The sequence below is a fragment of the Oreochromis niloticus genome, linkage group LG4 (assembly GCF_001858045.2).
Source record: "Oreochromis niloticus isolate F11D_XX linkage group LG4, O_niloticus_UMD_NMBU, whole genome shotgun sequence".
NCBI classification, from domain to species: domain Eukaryota; kingdom Metazoa; phylum Chordata; class Actinopteri; order Cichliformes; family Cichlidae; genus Oreochromis; species Oreochromis niloticus.
The window spans coordinates 5,680,906-5,699,902 of NC_031969.2; the positions used below are offsets into that span (position 1 = coordinate 5,680,906).

General features: G+C 40.9%; 1 protein-coding gene and 1 long non-coding RNA gene across 3 annotated transcripts; one reads left to right on the top strand and one right to left on the bottom strand.

Moving 5' to 3' along the window:
* Positions 1–1,324: 1,324 nt before the first annotated feature.
* Positions 1,325–4,988, bottom strand: prl (prolactin). The gene is given in 5 exon segments (NM_001279786.1): positions 1,325–2,303; positions 2,421–2,603; positions 3,308–3,415; positions 3,777–3,889; positions 4,908–4,988. Coding segments are annotated over 5 exon segments (639 nt in total). The 5' UTR covers positions 4,951–4,988; the 3' UTR covers positions 1,325–2,111.
* Positions 4,989–8,318: 3,330 nt separating this feature from the next.
* On the top strand, positions 8,319–18,579 carry LOC100705062 (uncharacterized). Of its 2 annotated transcripts, XR_269126.3 has the most exons (4): positions 8,319–8,435; positions 10,558–10,710; positions 17,225–17,335; positions 18,212–18,579. It is a non-coding gene; the product is annotated as an uncharacterized LOC100705062 (long non-coding RNA). The 2 variants fall into 2 exon arrangements; XR_001224514.3 differs by lacking the exon at positions 8,319–8,435 and having other exon boundaries at positions 10,476–10,710.
* The last annotated feature ends 418 nt before the right edge of the window (positions 18,580–18,997 follow it).

The window sequence follows — 18,997 nt, forward strand, 5'->3', positions numbered from 1 at the left end:
AGCACATGACAACATTGGGAAGGAAAAACTCTAAATTTACCTCCAGCAGAACCAGGCTCAGGGAGAAGCAGCTATAAGCTGCTACCAGTCGGAGTAAAGGAAGGAACATAGGACAAAATACACACTGTGGAAGAGAGCCAGTGATTAATAATTAATAATGAAGGTCAGCACATTAACTAATGATTAAATGCAAAATGAAGAAGAAACACAGTGCATCAAGCCCCAAGCAGCCTCGACCTATTGCAGGGTAACTAAGGGAGGATTCAGGGTCAGCTGTTCCAGCCCTAACTATATGCTTTATCAAAAAGCTTCAAGCTTAAAGTCTTAAGCCTAATCATAAAAGTTGTCTCCCATATCCAAATTGGGAGATGTTTCCACAGAAGAGGGCCCTGGAAACCGAAGGCTCTGCTTTCCATTCAATATCATAGGGAAGAGCAAATTACTCTATTGGGGTGATACGGTAATCTAAGGTCTTTAAGATAAGATAAGGCCTGATTATTCAAGACATTGTATGTGACTAGAAGGATTTTAAATTCAATTTAGGACTCAGCAGGGGGCCCATGAAGCAAAGCCAGTATGGGTGAAATATGGGTGCGCTTTCCCCATCAGTACTCTCGCTGCAGCATTTTGGAACTGAGGGACCTTTAAGGACATCTTTATAATAATCAATTACAGTAGGCCAGCAGAAGTAATAAATATGTGAACTAGTTTTTCAGCATCACTCTGAGACATAGAGATATTATTTAGAGATATTGTGCAAATGCAAGAAAGCACCCAGCACCCACTGGTCGTTTAATGTTACTACAGAAGTATGACGTGTTTCATTGTCATTGTTGTTATTTTACCCTCTCATGGATGAATTATGACAACCTCAATCAGGATTTTTTTCTTAAGTATCTTTTTTCACCTTTTCATACATAAAGATAAATAAAAAGAACAAAATCCTGATTGAGGTTGTCATAATTCATGCATGAAAGGGTTAATATACACACTGTTGGACTTGTAAATTCTTTCCAGTGTTGTTGGAAGCCAAGGTAATGCATCCAGACCAAGTATCTGGTTAGACACCGTGTTTCTAAGATTTTTAGGACTGAGTGCAATAACCTCAGAATTCACAAGCAGTCAGTCATCCAGGTCTTTATGTCTTTAAGACATTCCTGCAGTTTAACTAACTGGTGAAAATGTATGCTGTGCCTTTTGATAATACTACCTAAGGAAAACAGAACAGAACCCCGGTGGAACTCCACTGATCATCGTGAGATCAGTGAGCTCAGGTTGTTACATGCAAGGTACTGATTTCCATTCAAACAAAGTGACAACATTTTACTGTGCAAGAAAAACTTTATTGAAATACAGATTTAAAAGAAACAGTTCAGTTAAAAGGCACTGAGGTAACAATGCTTTTTAAAAGATGTCATTTAATCTAAAGTGCAAATGCTGCAGTTAATTAAGCATTAGTTAGGAAGAAAACATTCTCCACTCATTTTCTCCATTAGTAGTATGACTTTGTGGGGATACTGCTTCAACAGAACAAAAGGATGAGGAGGAGTCACAGGCTGACACACTGATTTGCTTCCATTCGTGGCCACCGTGTGGTCACTTCATAATGCCAGGCCAGCTGGAAATAAAAATTGGTAGGTGCTCCATCTCCATCATAAGGTCAGACAACAGCCTGCAGCTCCCCTTCCTATACTTTAAATCTGTTAACCTTTAAGGCTACTATTTAACAATCCTCCATAGTGTAGAGGTTTGCACATGTGCATAAACAAGCAAAAGATCTCCTGGCATAATCCCAGGAGGAGACACAAACTTCTTTGGGGTTGCATCAGGAAGGACATCCAGCATAAAACACATTTAAACATGGGGAGTGGCCCACTGTGGTAACCCCTTGAGAATAAGGCAACAGCTGAAAGCAGCTTTAATTTATACATACACACTGAGAAACGGAGCAAGAAGGTCAATTTTTATGTGTTTTTGTACCTTATAACTCCTCCTTATCCTCGTGTTCCAAAACTAATCAGCAGGTGGGAATATAGTACCATGTATAATTCTATAGGCAATACAAGCTTTCAGAACAATCTCCCCACAGAGTCAGGCTGGACACCCACTCTTCAGCACATCTCTGGTTGCATCTTTGCTGCCCGGCAGCGCAGGACTTTCAGGAAGCTGTCAATCTTGTGAGAGTCCCGACGGAGGCAGGACAGCAGAAAGTTGAAGTTGATCAACTTGGTGATCTTGTCATGGCCGAGGTTGGTGCCTCCTCGGTAGGGCAGTGAAGTGATGGCCTGAGCAGGTGAACCCATCTGGACACGAACAGAGGCCGGGAAAAATCATTTTAATGGTACATTTTGTATTTGCACTGTAAATGGAAATAACTTTTTATTTTCCCCACAAAGCTCCTGCAGCCATTTCTTACACACCTTACTAGATAGTACATCCAGGCCATCCTTGAGACTTTTGGAGTACTGCTGCATCTCCTGGATCTTGTTGAATATGGTGCTTTGTGCTGGGTGAGGCAGGGTACTAGCGGAGGAGGACAGGACTACGAGAGGGTCTGACCAGGCTTGGAGGAGGGAGCGAGCCAGGGACATCAAATCTGACTCCTGGACAAAAATAGAAACAATACCACAAGAAGGTGAAGATGTTTGAGGGAAAACAGAAGCAGTTTGCAGATATGTGTCAGTTAGATACAGATTTCTTACTTTTGTCTAACTAAAGTTAAAATGGGGGCTGGGGACTTCCCATGATGCACTCTTCAATCTCTGTGTGTTTATACATCACTCTGCATTTAATCATTAGCAATTATAAATCTCAGGCTCTCTTCCAAAGTGTGTCTTTTGTCCTGTCTACCTCCCATTACCCCAAATTCATCTTAGCGGAACCTCAGGCTGGTTCTGCGAAAGATTTCTTCCTGTAAAAAGGGAGTTTTTCCTTCCCACAGTCACAAAGAGGGAGATCTGATTGTCGTGGTTTTTTCTCTCTAGTCTTTACCTTACAATATAAAGCACCTAAAGGCAATGTGTTGTGATTTTGCTCTATCCAAATACAACAGATCTCATTGAAAAAAAATTTCTCATTAGCTTTTGTAGACAGTCAAATTCACACAGTCAGTCTCAAAGTACTCCTTAAATGAGTAACTGCTTAAAGGGGTCTCTGGAATATAATCTATTTTGTGAGCTTGCAAGGTTGACATCCAATGTGATGTATAAGAGAGAGTGGGGAAGGTGTTGAAAACAATACTGAATTATATGTAGTTAAAGCACATGGAAGCAAAGAATAATGTTAATACTGGAGTAAAAGCACTTACTGACACTTGAAGTGCTTGGTCCTTGTCAATGGGCGTCTGTAGAGAGGAGGTGTGGCACATTGCAGGCCGCGGCATGATCACCCTGCCTATAGGAGGGAAGTGAGAGTCCTGGGAGGGACAGAAGCTGAGCGTTATTCTCTTTGAATAAGACAACAAACAGATTTTTCTCTGTCATGGAACATAAGGATGCAGAATGCTTTTACTCAACAGAAAGGCTTTCAATCCCGACTTGTCAGGACATTAAGTGAATATTGTCTTGCTCGAATAGATCAGTTAAAATTGTTTGCTATAACTCAGTACATGTTCCTGAAAATGAGGCAGGTTGAAGCAGACCCACTGCACTGCATGTCAAGCTGATAAGGAAGCTTCGCTGATCAGGGTTTAAACAGGAAGTTTATCTTTTTTATGTTTGGGGAGACTGTGACATTTCATTTACAGTGCAAACACACACACAAAAACAGGTACAGACCAGCTCCTGGGTGAGCGTCGTGCTGAGAGAGTGCAGTTTGTCAGAGTGCTGAGAGGCTCGCTCGAACAGTTCGTTGATGGGGACGGCTCTGCACATTGCCACCACACACAACACTGTGAAGCATGAAAAGATGAGCAGAGGCAGAGTCAGAGAAAGCAGCTGCAGGGACACAGTTTGGTGTCCTTTGGGCTTTTTTCCTCTTTATCTCCTTTTATCAATTTATCGGGGGGGCTGGGTGGAATGTGAGCATCACTCAACAGGTACAACTGTCATGTTTTTATCTTTTTTGTTTGAGTTGAAATATTCTGACCTGCTTTGAATCTATAAAAGGTGTGCATTATTTATATAAATTAAATTTGTTTTTAATCATAAATATGAATATTATGCTAGGTCCGTATAATAGCGTAGCTTGCATTAACCACAAATAACTGATTTTCAATCTGGCTTTAGTCAACACAAAAGTGCCATCATCAGTGCAGCCATAATAGTTATTAGGCTGATTTAATTCAAAATCTTATGCACTGAAAAATACATTAAAAATACATTATTATGGCTTTCTAACTGCTAATATAATAAATAAATAAAAACAACTCTGGTGCAATCGATTTTAACTGTAACTTTTTTAATCCCTTTCAAAATAAAACAAAACTAAAAATAATAATAAAATATTTAATAATTACTACAACACATTGAATAATAATCAGTAACAATTAGTGAAAAAAGTATATTAGTGAATGAATTTTTACATGTCATATAATTTTATTGAAAGCTAATCTAAATTTGATATATATAGGGCAAAGAAATGATCAGACCCCTGCAATAAACAATGTTATTAGGATGACATTTACATTTAATATATGCAATACAGATGCATATATTGGTGCACTCAGAAGTTTGGTTGTCAGTGCTGGTGAGCAAACTTGTAACAATGTTTCTAAATATAACCAAATATTACAAATTTGTATCTTGTTGGTACAAAACTGTAGAACCTCAGGTCTGAACATTTAGATTCTCATACATGCAGATTTGAATTTCTAACATTTTCTTTTAAAGCAAATGATCCATTCTAAGCGTCGTGGACTGCCCTGCACAAATCAGTTTTCAGAGGTAAATCGGATACGCTGAGCTCACCTGTCATGAAGAGGTTGGTTCCACTGGTTCTTCTCTGAGCCATCTCTCTTCTATTTCTGTCCGTTAGCTGTTGCTTCTTCTCCTCGTCGCTTTTTCTTCTTCTTGGTCCATCTTACCTCCATTTTATAGTTCCTTGGCTCCAGTCGTTTGGTTATGCAGGAGCAGGGTGACTGTGTGCTAATTATCAAGAACTTGCTGGAACCAGTTTATAATGAGAAACATGGTGGAGGGGCTTTGAATGGATGCAACAGGATGCAGTCACAGGTTGATAAGGTGTGTGTGTGTGTGTGTGTGTGTGTGTGTGTGTGTGTGTGCGTGCGTGCGTGTGTGTGAGGCGTGAAGGTGGAAAATGTTTTTTCCTGATTCTGATTGAGTGGATGAATAAAAATGCTCACATAAAGTTTTGTAAAAGTGTGCAGGTTTCACTTGACTGACCAACAGGTTTCCCCACAGGACACGAAAACTCTAACACATCTTTAAGTTTAAGTTTTAAGTTTTTAAACTCACAATTCTCATTAAATGATCTGAATAATTTGAAATAAGTCAAAGAAAAAATGCAAATCTGCAGTTTAAATAAGCAAGATGAACTGTGCAAACAGTTTGTAAGTTGATCGTTAAGCTTTTAAAAAATGATGTTACTGTTGCAATGAAACTTTACAAGTAACAAATATTCATAAAAAAATGAAAATATTTTTATGAATAAAATAATTACAATAACTTAGCTGAAGTGACTCAATCAGCACATAAAACTTAGAGCAGAGTTAGACCTTGCTCGTCACACCTGCAAACAAATTTTGCAAAATACAGGCAGGACAGAGGGAGGACTTCAGTGGAGGCATCTGCTGGACAGACACAGAAACACACACACACACACACACACACACACACACACACACACACACACACACACACACACTCATCCCCCATTCCTTCCCCAGGTGCATCAGGGATGTCAGGCCCAAACTAGCAACAGGAGGTAAAAGAAAGCAGGAGGGAAAACAAAAAGCGGGGAGTGAGGAGGGGGCTAACTGGTGAGAAGTGACAAAAGACAAATGACATGATGTAAAATTCTGCTTATTTGAGATTTCATCTCGTTTTATTAAGGTATCAGTGTTTGATCCTTGTTGGTTTCATCTTTGGCAACTAACAAAGTCTCTAATTACCTCATTCTTAGTGGTGCTGTGATTTAATTTATGGTGATTTTATTGATATTTTTTTCAAGCAGCTCTTTCCATCAGCTTTATGCGCAATCCATGAAGATGTTAGCAGAGCTGATTATGGCGCTGCCTCTTTCCTCTTTCCTAGAGCCCACTCATGAAGATGTAATGAAACTTTTCCCATACCCGAACCCAAGAAGGTATTTTCCCTGGATCACCATCGTAGGTCACCTTCAACAAGGTTTTACTCTTTCTTTGCCTGAATTGCTAATCCACAAGTTTTCATGTTTACAGCAAATGAAAAGAGTCTATAAATTTGTCGTTATGCCATGGAGACCTTGGTGTGTGGATTTTGCATCTTGTCACTGTGTTTTCTCGCTTCCCTCCAGGTACTCCAGGCTTCCCCCCACAGGCATTCATATAAGGTTAACTGGTGTTTCTAAACTGGCCATAGGTGTGAATGCGAGTTTGAATTCTTGTATTTTTCTGGAGTGGTCATCTTGTCGATAGCTGAGATTGACTCAAGGCTCCCTGAAAGACCCTGATTCAGATAAGGAGCTAAGAAACTGGATGGCTGGAGTATCCCAGATGGACTCCAGACTGCACTGGTGGATTAAAGTTGCAAACACTTCAAACATTTTTATCCCACAACTCAGCTCAGTGTTGTAGGGGAAGTTAAAATGTAGTCTGTTCCAACCAAACTATTTTATTAATATAGCATCATAATATAGTGCTTTATACTGAACCCTACAGCACCTACAATATTACACAAAAAATCAGCAAAACAATCAGACAACCCTCTCTAAGACTAAGCATTTGGCAACAGTAGGAAGGAAAAACTTCCTTTTAATAGAAAGAAACCTCTGGCAGAACCAGGCTCAGTGAGGGGCAGCTATCTGCCATGATGGGTTAGAGTTCAGGGGTCTAAAGGCAAACAGACCAAACATTCGACTTTCTTAAAGAACATGAGAAAAGGTTTATAGAGCTCTGTGCTCTGTCTCAACCTCAGGTCCTGTGTCATTTGGGCAATTACATATAAAAGGTGTTGTTTGACAGTAAAGCCGATATGCAAGTGCCTTAAATCTGCACTCTTTGTAATGGCCAGCAGTGGGATACTCGTCTGCTTGCAAAAAGACTTCCCATTGTGTTGAATGGCCGTTGGGTCCTTTGTTCTAACACCTCAGTAAACACTTTCCCACTGAGCGCATTTACTTGATGTTTACCTTGCAGACACATTTAGAGCCAATATGGAAGATAAAGCAGACCATGCTTTAGCGTGTGACTAGCAAGTCATTAACCAATCAGTGTGCACTCAGATTTGCTCAGTGCAAATCATGACTGATTTTAAAAAGAGACTTTATAATGGGACTGCCTAACCAATACAGTCTCTACATACAGTTTGTGGCTCTACTGTTCTACCTGCAGTCCACCGTTTGTAATGCAAATGCCATCATCAAGATGGCAGTGACAAAAACACCAAACCAGTTTGTGACGTGACAGTGGCGACGTCTATCTCTTATCGATGCCTCGAGCACAAAAAGGCATGCTTGTGATGTGGTGTTGACTGTTTCATCAAACGGGCTCCTGTACCCTTTGTGGACACATTCTCCAAAAGTCAACAGGTCACGTATGTGATGCTCGCTTTAAACAGCCCTCCCATACACTTCCACAACCCCCCCAACTTTATCCTTTCAGACTATATTACCAAAGTACCACAGTAGGCGTCCCATGTGTGACCTACAGACTGACTTTGAAGGCTCCTCTGATTTTAGCACCACCTCCACCGTGCACACGCACCTTCTTGTATTCTCCCTGCTGGCAGCAGATGCCTGTTTATTGTCAAGAAAACAGCTCATGTTGTTGGCTTTGTCTCACAAAGCAACACTGACTGTGTGCTTGCGTGTTTAGTAAATATGCATGCGGTGTTTAAATCATGCCAAGTCAGCATGCGGCCTGAGGGTCTTGCCTGTATGAGGGAGGAAGCTGCACATAGATGAGCTAAAAATGAATCAGAATAAGAAAAAAAAGACAAATGTGAGAACCTCCGGAGTCATATTTCACTGTTTTATGGATTGTTAGGGTGGCCTTGCTGCTGGGCACCACAGTCCAGCCAGCACGCTATGCATTAAATGTTACACATTTGTGTAAATCCCCTGCCCCTCCTCTTGAGTTCCCCCACGGTGTCTCAAACAGGAGCATCTTCTTTTTTAGACTGTTGCTCTTTTGACTTTCCAAATTCCTCCTCACCACTCCCCCCTCCCCCAAACACTCCCTCTTTGTCTTTCAGACTGCTGACAGCACACCTACGGTGCACTGTTTTTTTTCCCCCCAGCTGTCCACCTCAGGATCCAGACATCCCATCTGCAGATAGGTAGGATTTAACAACATTGGTGAATACATTTAAGCAGGTATGCTGTGGTTTCTGCACAGGAAGCCACTTGTGTGATTGAAAGTACATGGTGTACTTGTCCTGACGCGCATGAGCTCACAGCGACTTGTGGAATCAACATATTTGTTTTGCCCAAAGAGAAGTTTTCCTTCTTTTCTGTAAAAATAATGCTTGCAGAGGACACCAGGTAATCTGATGACACGTGTTGAGTCTTTTTTTTTCTTTGAATAGTGGAATTTGGTCCTAATTTGTTCCTGCTTTACCCCATGACTTCATGCCAGTGAAATTATGCATGAGGGAGCATTATTTTTGGAAGAGAAGGTGACGGAAAGAGGAGCCTGATTGTTTTTTACATGCAAAGAACGAATTGGTTAACATTATATGCTAATGTAATTTAGGGACACTTCTCTCTGTGGAATATGAATGAGCAGTTCGGACTGTTGGATTGTCTCAGGATCCTGAAACAATCCAGTCTGAGTCCTGGCTGATGTGTGGCTGAGATTGTAAAAGAAAAGAAAGAAAAAAAAGGAAAGAAAAGTATGTGTTGTTCTTTTTAATCGTGAAACTGTGGAGCAGTGGCTGCGAAAACGGCCCAAGTTAATGAAGCTCGCACACATGCATTCACTTCCCTCTTCCTTAAATGGGATTGTGACAAATGTATAAATCTTTACAAGCGTAGTGGGATCATCATAAACCAAGCACAGAAGTTAGAAGTAGAAACCTGTGTGTTCTTTTGTGTGCACAGAAGAATTATGATCCTAATTCAAGCAGCAGTTGTGGATAAACGAGTGCAATCTTCAGGGTGTCTGAAGTACAGAGTTCCTGTTAAATGATCCGTTTTTTATGAGGCGCTGGCAGAAACCTGGTAAAACTCTGGACAATGACTTCAACTTCCTGTGCTTTACTCAAATCAAATTAATATTAATAAGATAATTACAGTTGTTGCTATTATTATTATTCTCTTTTTAATGATGATGGTGAAAGAAAATTCCTATTTATTCCAACATTCCTGGGAGTCTCACCTTTGTCTGTTCTGGATTTTTTTTTTTTTTAAGTAAAATGAATCTTTATCCAAAAAACAAACAAAACAAAAACAGAGGCTGGGGATGCTCTACAGTCAGTGTTGTCTTGGTATTTTCTGTGAGACTAAGAACTAATGATTGTGAGCTGTGATGATTTTTAATGTTTTTGTTAGAATCTAACCAACAGCTAATCAAAAAACTCAATCAGAAGATTAATTAATAGTAAAAATTACAATTAGCAGCCTTCGTCCTAACTCTGACATTCCACTGAGTTCCCATGTGACCTTGGGAAAACTTTGGAGTTTGCTCCCATTATCCCACAAGGACACTCGGCCTCACTGATTTTGACTAAATACAATAAATAAAGGTATTTAATTTTGCCAAGTGATTGTAAAAGATGGTGCCCTTTAACTACGTGTTGCCTCATTACATTACTTGACCTTTCAGGAATGGCAGCCATGAGCTGTGATGAAGACTTGCAGTTGCACAGAATTACCATTAGATGGCAGCTTTCTGACAGACAGCTCTCGCTGGAAGACGAGCTGTCGTGGTTATCATGTTGCAGTTGCCTTACTCATTTACACACTCACACACATACATACACACTCACACACACACACACACGTTCAGTCCACAAAATAACAACAACTTTAAAAAACTGACTTCAAGCAACTCTGATTTCTGATTTTTCACACAAAAGTAGTGAGCAGAATTCAGTTGGCATTGATCGCTTCAGTACATCATGGAGTTTTTATCTATTTTCTGAATGCCTGAACTAACACTTGTGTTGGACCACTTGTTAAGTAGTACTAGAGGCATCAAACCTGTGTGATGAAACCCATAAATACAAATTCAACTATGCCTTTTCTGTCCTTGTTGAAAAAATCTTCGTCTTCTGGGTCACTGCCCTTTCACCTCTTCCGCCCCCTCCCTCAATTCTTGACTGTACACACGTGTGCTTCCCCTCTCACATGTTTTATCTCCTCCCACCTCCCGCTGTGCTCCCCTCCCCTTTCACCAGCTCGCTCACGTCTCTACTTTCTCTCTCTGTCTGTCTCCGTTGGTGGCGCTGGGATCCATAGGCGTTCAGAGGACAAGAACTGGACAGGACACGCACCCTCAACACCACGTAGCAGCACCACCACAGACATGTCGGACTCTGAAACCGCCGCCGCCCCTGCTGAGGCCCCCGTCCCTGCTGCTTGTGCAAACATCAAGGCTGACCTGGACAAGTGGTAGGTGACTCCGTGCATGTTGGAGTGAATAAGAGAAAAACAGTTTATATGTTTTTCATTTGCATATTTGCATATCCTTTAGAGTTGAAGAAAGGTTCTTATCCCGGATGCCGAAAACATAATAGGAACCTCTTGCAGTTCTTGGGTACACCTTTGATGTCTACACAAGTTCACCTCTGACTCTCAGAGTTGCCTTTAAACATTTACACGCTGAGAATTCAAAACCGAATTATCCGGATCATTCGTGATGTTCTTGGCCGTTACTTAATGAGCTATCAAGCTGGAAAGAAAAATACCATGGCACCCAAATTAAGGGGGAGACTTGCATGTGTGGCAGCGGCTGTTCGTGGACTGCGGCATCCTAAAATGCGCCATCCCAAAATGGAGTCGCTTCAGCGGTCATTGGCGTTTGCGCTAAAAGTCTCCACATCTTGCGTGTTGAGATGTAAATGAATTTGACAGCCTAGCTGAGCGCAAGTTTGAGGGTTATGAAAACTTAGGGTACCCCATGTAGGGCAGAGCGATTAAGGGATTAATGATGCGTGACAGCGGTGGTGATGCTCGATGCTTGCCCATACGGATGGATGGAGGCTGGGAATCTGCTTACGTCACTTGCCTCCCTTTGCCCAGAATTCCTTGCGTTAGCTCGTTCTGTTCATATCCAGTGTCTCCTTTAGCCTCTTGCTATGTCAACGGACACAACAGATGCTGCTTTGTGAGAATGGAGGATAGCAATGAGATAACACTACTACAGACATTTAGAGGTCTGAGTTCTTTACAGTCTAGTTCAATGAACTGCAGGGAACAGTTTTCCTAGTGATTTCTTTAGTTGTAGTTGGAATTTGACCTTTTCTGGCGTTAATAATTATGCGCTGACAAAGTAAACACATTTTATTGATAGCAAAAGCTGCCCAGTTTTCTTCAGCCAGCCTGTTTAGTCTTGATAAGGTGGATATGAATGTGTGAAGCTATTAGATAAGCGAGCAGGTTGAGTGGGGAAGGAAGGCATGGCATGGCTCATTGGCTAATCATGCTCCAGTGTGTTGATGACCTTTAAGATGCCTCTGATATTTCTAGGTGAATGTTGAGGTTTAACTTATATTCAAATGATAATATACAACTGATAACTGATTGATAACTTCAGTTCCTCTTATGTTAAAGCATACACTGGGCACTCTGGCCAAAGCTGGCACTCCCAAGAGTATTTGAAAGTACAACGCAAAATGTTTCAAGGTGATAAGACGTTCTGTTGCTCACGCGGCATATCGTGGTTTTACAAGATTATACTGTATGCAGGTCATTGCATGAAGCTGACCTGAACCTAATTTTGAGAGGTTAAAAATCAGGCAGCACCAGCACTATTTGTCCTCTAATCTGAGGGAGACAGTTGTCCTGCACTGATATTTGTCCCATAACCTGTAATCTCTGTGGCATCACTTTTTAAACTAGGGATACATTTAACAGAAAAATAATTATGCAAACAAATTAATCAACAGTGAGTGCAGAACGGCAACCACTGTGAAATCAGTGTGTGTGTGTTGAACTTACTCAGAAATGTCATCAGAATCAGCAGCTTTACAGAGTTTTCTCAGGAATTTTAGCTGTTAGTTTAAGCTAGCTTCACAGACCTGGTTTGTTGTTTGCCTTCTTACAGTGCTGTTTTTGGCCACATGGTCCTTGTAAATGATCCATTCATCACGAATGGGACAATTAGGTACTAGCTGGTAAACACACAGCACTTACCTGCTTAGCAATTAGCAGCTAAATGTTAAATTAAAACTACAGGGGTGTGTCATGCTGGTAGCAGCTAATGCTAGCATTCTCGGCATGGTCCCATCGTTCTAATTCCCTAAGATCTGTAAACAGACTTTTTTATATTAAATTGAAAGTCTAACCTCTTAGTTGTTGGGAATCCCCACTCATTCAGCTTTGCTCCTAAATTAAGACGTTACATGTAACTAAAGGTAGATTTATTTTGCTGATACTGACATTCAAATTAACTTCTTAGGTTTAAGGTACGATTTATACAAGTCAACTCTCTATAGGACTGTTGCATCAGTATACATGCTCACTTATATGATGGAGCCAACAGGGCTCTGCCCTATGTAAGCAATATATCAGAAATACCTGCGTATTTATAGACAGCGGCTTGTCAAAGTCATGGATAGAAATGTTACGAGTGTGACTGTATATGCTGGGTATCATTGCATGTTACTAGTCATAGGTCACATTACTGCTCCACCTGACACCTGCTCCTTTTTAAGCAGGGCAGCCAAATAAGCAAATGCTTCCCTTTCACACCCAGCTGGTAACTTATAGGGCAGCCATGATGGCTTTGGGTCTCAGGTTCTTATGACAGGAATCTCGTTGAACTTGTTCTGATTTGGACTAAACTGATTTTGCAAATTCTGTTCACACATTCAAGTTTTTCATGTGAGAGAATTCATTTCTATGGCTTTTAGCCTTTTAATATGGCCATGACCCTGTCAAGGTCACAGTGGCAAAGTCACACAGAGGTGAAGTGAGCAGGCTAAATGCTAAAATGTAATGCATGAACAGTATATCAACTGTATTTTCCTTGACATTTATGATGAACTGAACTTATTATTCAAGATATGACTAACTAGCATTATTCAAGTGTTACAAACATTATAAATTATTAATATATTTTTATTCCATACATTTTTCAAAAATTGCTCTTACGGATAAATGAATCATATGTTCTGTTATCTGTTTCAACCAGAGGTCTCAAACCAACCTCCAGTGGCTCCCTTCATTTATTTAAATTCATTTATATAAATAAATGCATTTATAAAAGAAGGCAATGTGCCATGTTTATCAATGTGACTTCTATTTATTGCTGCTGAAAATTCTTCCATTAAATTGTGTAGTTGGAAAAACGTGTAACCTATACCTGTATGTACCTGGGCTGCTACGTGTTTTATTTATTATGATTCATTTGCAAAAATACAGGTAGGACTGAAAGTATCACTTTAGCTTTTAACATAAGCATAGACATACCAACACATATTTACCTCCTCTACTTCAGGTTGTTCTGTTTTGTTGGTATAATAACAATGTATTTTTTTTAAAGCGCAAGCTCTTCTTAAACTTCAATAATTGCATAAATGCAACAAAACGTAGTATTACTTTAATGAAATTGCAAAGTTAAAGTACCAAATGGTCATAAATAGCCCAGTGAAGAGTAGCCACAGTCTTAAAGTCTCCTCAAAAATGAGGTAAAGGCTGGTTTAGACACCTGTTTGCACGCCGTGGCGATCTATGCAAACTCCTACAGTGAACATGCTGAATGTTGGCCATAGGAGCCGTGGACACGCTGGCCTTATTCTTCCTCTGCCTTCAATAAATACTCTCACACTCACTTCCACAGTCGGCCTCTTTGGGCCCGATCGCCTGCAGCTGTAGGGACACACATGCATTTAATTTCCGGCTGGAATTTGGTGACTCGGCAGACGTCAGTAATCTGAGTGTAGCACTGCTACAGCCTCTTCCCCTCCAGCTCACCATGCTGAACGGACAACAGCGCTGACGCCTGTGTAATCGGTTTATTCATTGTTTTGGTTTGTTTTTCACACAAAAGGGCAGTGAACATAAAGTCATATTTACATTTTATCACTTCACATTACTTGCAGCACACCCAATATTGAACTTAAAGTGCATTTTACAAAAGCAGATTTTTGAAAGACTCAGATGCTTAGATAAGCTAATACATGAAAGAGACAAAGTGGCACATCCATACTTTCATTCTTCGGGTCTTAACTTGTTGACATAGTGTTGTTTTAAAAAGTCTCAAGCAGAAATGTTGGAGAATCACCGTCCTAATAAACTCTGTGTTTTATGATTCTCATCACTACCTCACAGGACAGTGACACAGCATGCTCACCTCTGATCACATGATCTCCTGACTAAATCCTGGCGTCTGCATCATCATTTTACCCTTCTGCACCTGCTCGCTGATCTATTATACATGTTGGTCCCAGTGGACTGACTATAGCAAGCCCAGCCTAAATAATTCAGATTTCACTTCCTGATTGTGTCCAAGACAAGGAGACAACGTCCCTCCTCCACCCCGTGCAGAGTGGCAATCGGACCTGGACATGCTTGGATCAGGATACTAGTGCTCAGTGGTGTACAGCTGCTTTCATTCAGTCTGTGGTCATGTATTCATTGAAACAACCAATTGGTTTTGTACCTGGTTGTTTGTACCACACTCATTCAGAATCACGCTCTCTCTCTCTCCCTCTCTCAGAAGATTGCGTGATGGCGCTAGTTGCGATGATGTCATCAGCTCGTTACCCTCGTCTGCCCATGCATGTGAGCACCCTGCTCTTATGCTTTATGTAATCCCTATATTTTCTTGATATTTGTTCACTTGCAGATAATAGGACTTTATTTATTTAACAATGCTAAATCAAATGAGAACTCATCTGCAGCACAGCCACATAATAACGGTTAATTATTTCTTTTGAAACATAAAGGAGATGAAACAAAACCATCATTTTATTTTGACAAGTACAATAATGTTCCTGTTCTTCTTCTTCTTGTGGGTTTATTCAGAGACATGTACATGCATGTTGATGGCACTGTGGCAGGATTATCTGGCAACACAGCCTCAGGGTTAGATTCTGCACAGCTCTGATGTTGGGTCATTATTGCAGTGCGTGCAACATAACCACTCAATGCCCCACTCCCATTTCCTTGCACACCCTCGGCAAGCAGCAGACACACACCGTTCTCTCCATCTCTCCTGGCAAAGTAAAGTGCTGAGTGATAATCTGCAGCAGCCAGCTGTACGTTACATCACTCTGAAGGCGCCAGGGCACAATATGAAACGATAAAGCAGTATGCTCTGTGTAGCTCAGCTGGTGTATTAAAATGGATCTGACACACTTTTCAGACTTACAGAATAGACTATATTCCACTCTGTTGCATGTTGAAGGCTGAAAATGAAACTGACCTCTTTTCATCATATTTTCGGTACATTATTTTAGTTACTCTGGAGCTGGTTAGCTTAATTTAGCATGAATACTCCACATGTGACCAAATATCCCAATGTCAGGTTTTCACCTATTTGAAGAAAAAAAATTCACAATAACAATAATATTACAGTACATAAATAAATATATAAATAAAATCAGGAAAAATTTACTTTTACCATACCAAAGAACAGCTAGCTTACAGTTTAAAGTAAGCTAACAATGTCCTGGCGCTGTGTGTGTGTGTGTGTGTGTGTGTGTGTGTGTGCGTGCGTGCGTGCGTGCGTGCGTGTGTGTGTGTGTGTGTGTGTGTGTGTGTGCCGCTTTTTCTTTTCTTGGTGGGGACCAAATCTGAAATGTACTATCCTTGTGGGGACCTCCAGCCCTATTGGTCCCCACGGGTTTGGAGGCATTTTTAACACTCAAAATGTGGTTTTAGTGTCAGGGTTACAATTGGGTTATGGTTAGGTTTAGGGTTAGGGTAAGCGGCTAGGGAAAGCATTATGTCAATGAGATGTCCCCACTAGGATAGCAATACCTGACATGTGTGTGTGTGTGTGTGTGTGTGTGTGTGTGTGTGTGTGTGTGTGTGTGTGTGCTTTTCCCAGAAAATTTGTTTTCCCATTCTCCAAATTAGGGTTAGGGTGGAGTTAGGGTTAGAGTTACCCACTCAAGGGGTTAACTGTCTGCTGACATCACCAAAATGGCAGCCAAATGAATAAAAGGAAAACCAATCTTCTGATCATAAAGGAAAGGTAAAAGCAGCAGACAGATTAAAAACCAATACTTATAAAAGTTATACCGTATAAGTGAGTAAATCTACATGCTGGATGAAAGCAAAGCCTTTATTTTGGCAGCGAGTAGGAACCGTTGTCAATAGAATTGGAGTCGGGATGGAGGGACTGAGGCCCCTGCTCTTCGGTGGGTTGCAGGAAAAGTGGAGCACAGAGATAATGAGGCATCGTGAAGGCGTAGGAGGAGCCAGTCAATTGGTTTACATTCATGTAACATGAACCCTCTCCTCCTGTGGCCTCCCCCTGTTACCTCTGTGTCTTGTATCTCCCCATTATCACGCAACCTCCCTCCCTCCCTCCCTCCCTCTCTCATGTCCGATCAAACAGATGGGTCCACGCACATGGCTGTTCCCGCTCCCTCCCTCCGTCCCTCCCTCTTGCTCCATCACCCTAATGCACTGTGGCAGTGTCGGCTGCTGTGTTCGCTCCTGAATGGGGAGCCTGAAATTATTCCCAAGCTTGAAATCTCTCTTCCTCTCTCGCTCTGTCACATTCATCCCTTCTTCCCATTCTTCATCTTTTCTCTCTTGTTGAGAGCTGTTGCTCCTGTTTTTGCTTCTACCAATGTTAGCACACCAAACATGCATGTGTTTTGGCAACAGAAGTCCTTGGATTGGGATCCAGTTGATTCAGCTGATGCTGATAAAACCGGCGCCGTGATGCTTAACTCCGGTCCGTGGGTTTACTTGATCGAGTTCTAACTGTCGTTAATCTTTCCTCCAGTGTGGCAGAGAAGGGAGCCGAGGGCTGCAAAGATCTGATGGAGGCCTTCGCTGCTTGTGTGAAGAGTGCAGCTGAAGGGACGTCATGAGGAGTCACCCTCCAGCCTCAAATGTAAGCATGTTGCATAACTGGATGATTAATGCTATAACAGCTTCGGTCGGGGGTTATTTATAGAAACCTTTGTGAATTGTCTGCAAATGGTTTCAACAGGAATAGAGGATATAAGTGTGTATTCTCAAAATATATTTTTAAAAAATGAACTATGGCAGAATTCCCTTTAGCTGGTTCACTTTTAGAGTCCTGCGGGTTTACTGTTCCAACGCTGTGAGCCTTGAATAGGACAGAATGACGATAATGCTCAGCTTAGCCTTACTTTGACATATCAAAAGTTATTATTAATAATTTTTAGGAGGAACAGAAATGACATATATCTGATAGACTGGTGAATCAAATACATATATAGGACTAAATAAAGATCCCAAATCTCATTATTGAGATGCTGAGTTTTAAAATATATCCCTCCTTGTCAGCTGAAAAGCAATTTTAATAAGAAGACACTTAAAATGACAATCCACTCACCAGAATTAATACACAGCCCGATTGAGTGATCGGTCTGCTGTAGATATCAGTTCTTAGTAAGGAAACAGGTACTTTAATGCAGGCGTAAATGTATGCAAAACAAAGGATGAGAATGCAATTGGATCAGCCAGACCACATACAGAGATGATCTGGATTTCATTGGATCTGAGCCATGTGGGACTGCAGCCTGGAGAACAACTGTGGCCAAAGGTATTCAGCTGGCCTACTGTATAATACAAATGGGAAGAAGCAAGTGGTATGATTTTGGAAGATTGCAACATGTGACACTTTGTGTCTGTATCTGTTTGAAAATGAGATCAGAGGGTAGATATCAGATTATTTGTCGGGTCTCATGGTGCCCAAAGGATCTTTGCCTTCATCCATCTCAAATGTCTCTCGCTATTGCAGGTCCACTGCACTGAGTCCTCCAAGTTCCCAGCATTTTCCTTCTGCACAACAGCACTGGACTGATGACAACAACTTGAATGATGAAGATGATGATGATGATCATCACAGAGAGGCAAACACTGTGTTGATTTGGGCCGAGTTTGGGATCTGGTGGCAGAAACCACAGTTTCCTCCCCCCTGTCCTCCTCCTCATGTTTTAGGCTTTTCTGGGTCCCGCAGTCTTACCCGCTATTCCCCTCGTCCCTATGGCTGATATACATTATACTGACAATTCCAGAGAGCCAATGGGCTGTGATGTAAATTGTCGACTTGAAATGAATACTTATAAATGGAAATAAAAAGTATGAAATACTTGGTATAAAAACCAACTTGTGATTTCTGGTCTCTTGATTCATCATACTGAGGATGCAGCAACCTTTGACCCAATAGTAGTTTTGCCTTGTAGAGGTTAGAAGTTAGCATGTACACCAAAACAGTAAATACGCACAATAACTTCTAAATAAGTAAATTTAGAATTTAAATAAGTAGCAAACTGAACATGTTTGTGATCGTCAAAAGGATAAAGTGATGACACTGCTTCTGACATCAGTGCTAACTAAAATGGCTGTACAGAGATACACATTATTGTATTGCTACAGCATGTCTTTCTTTATTTTCTCTCCAATTTTTCACTTTCAACTTTTTCAAAAACATATATATTAATAAAGTAAATATGTCCTAAGGACTGGTTTGTCCAGGGATTGTTTATGCTTAGCTATCTTCAATGTTAGCATTTTGATGCTAGAA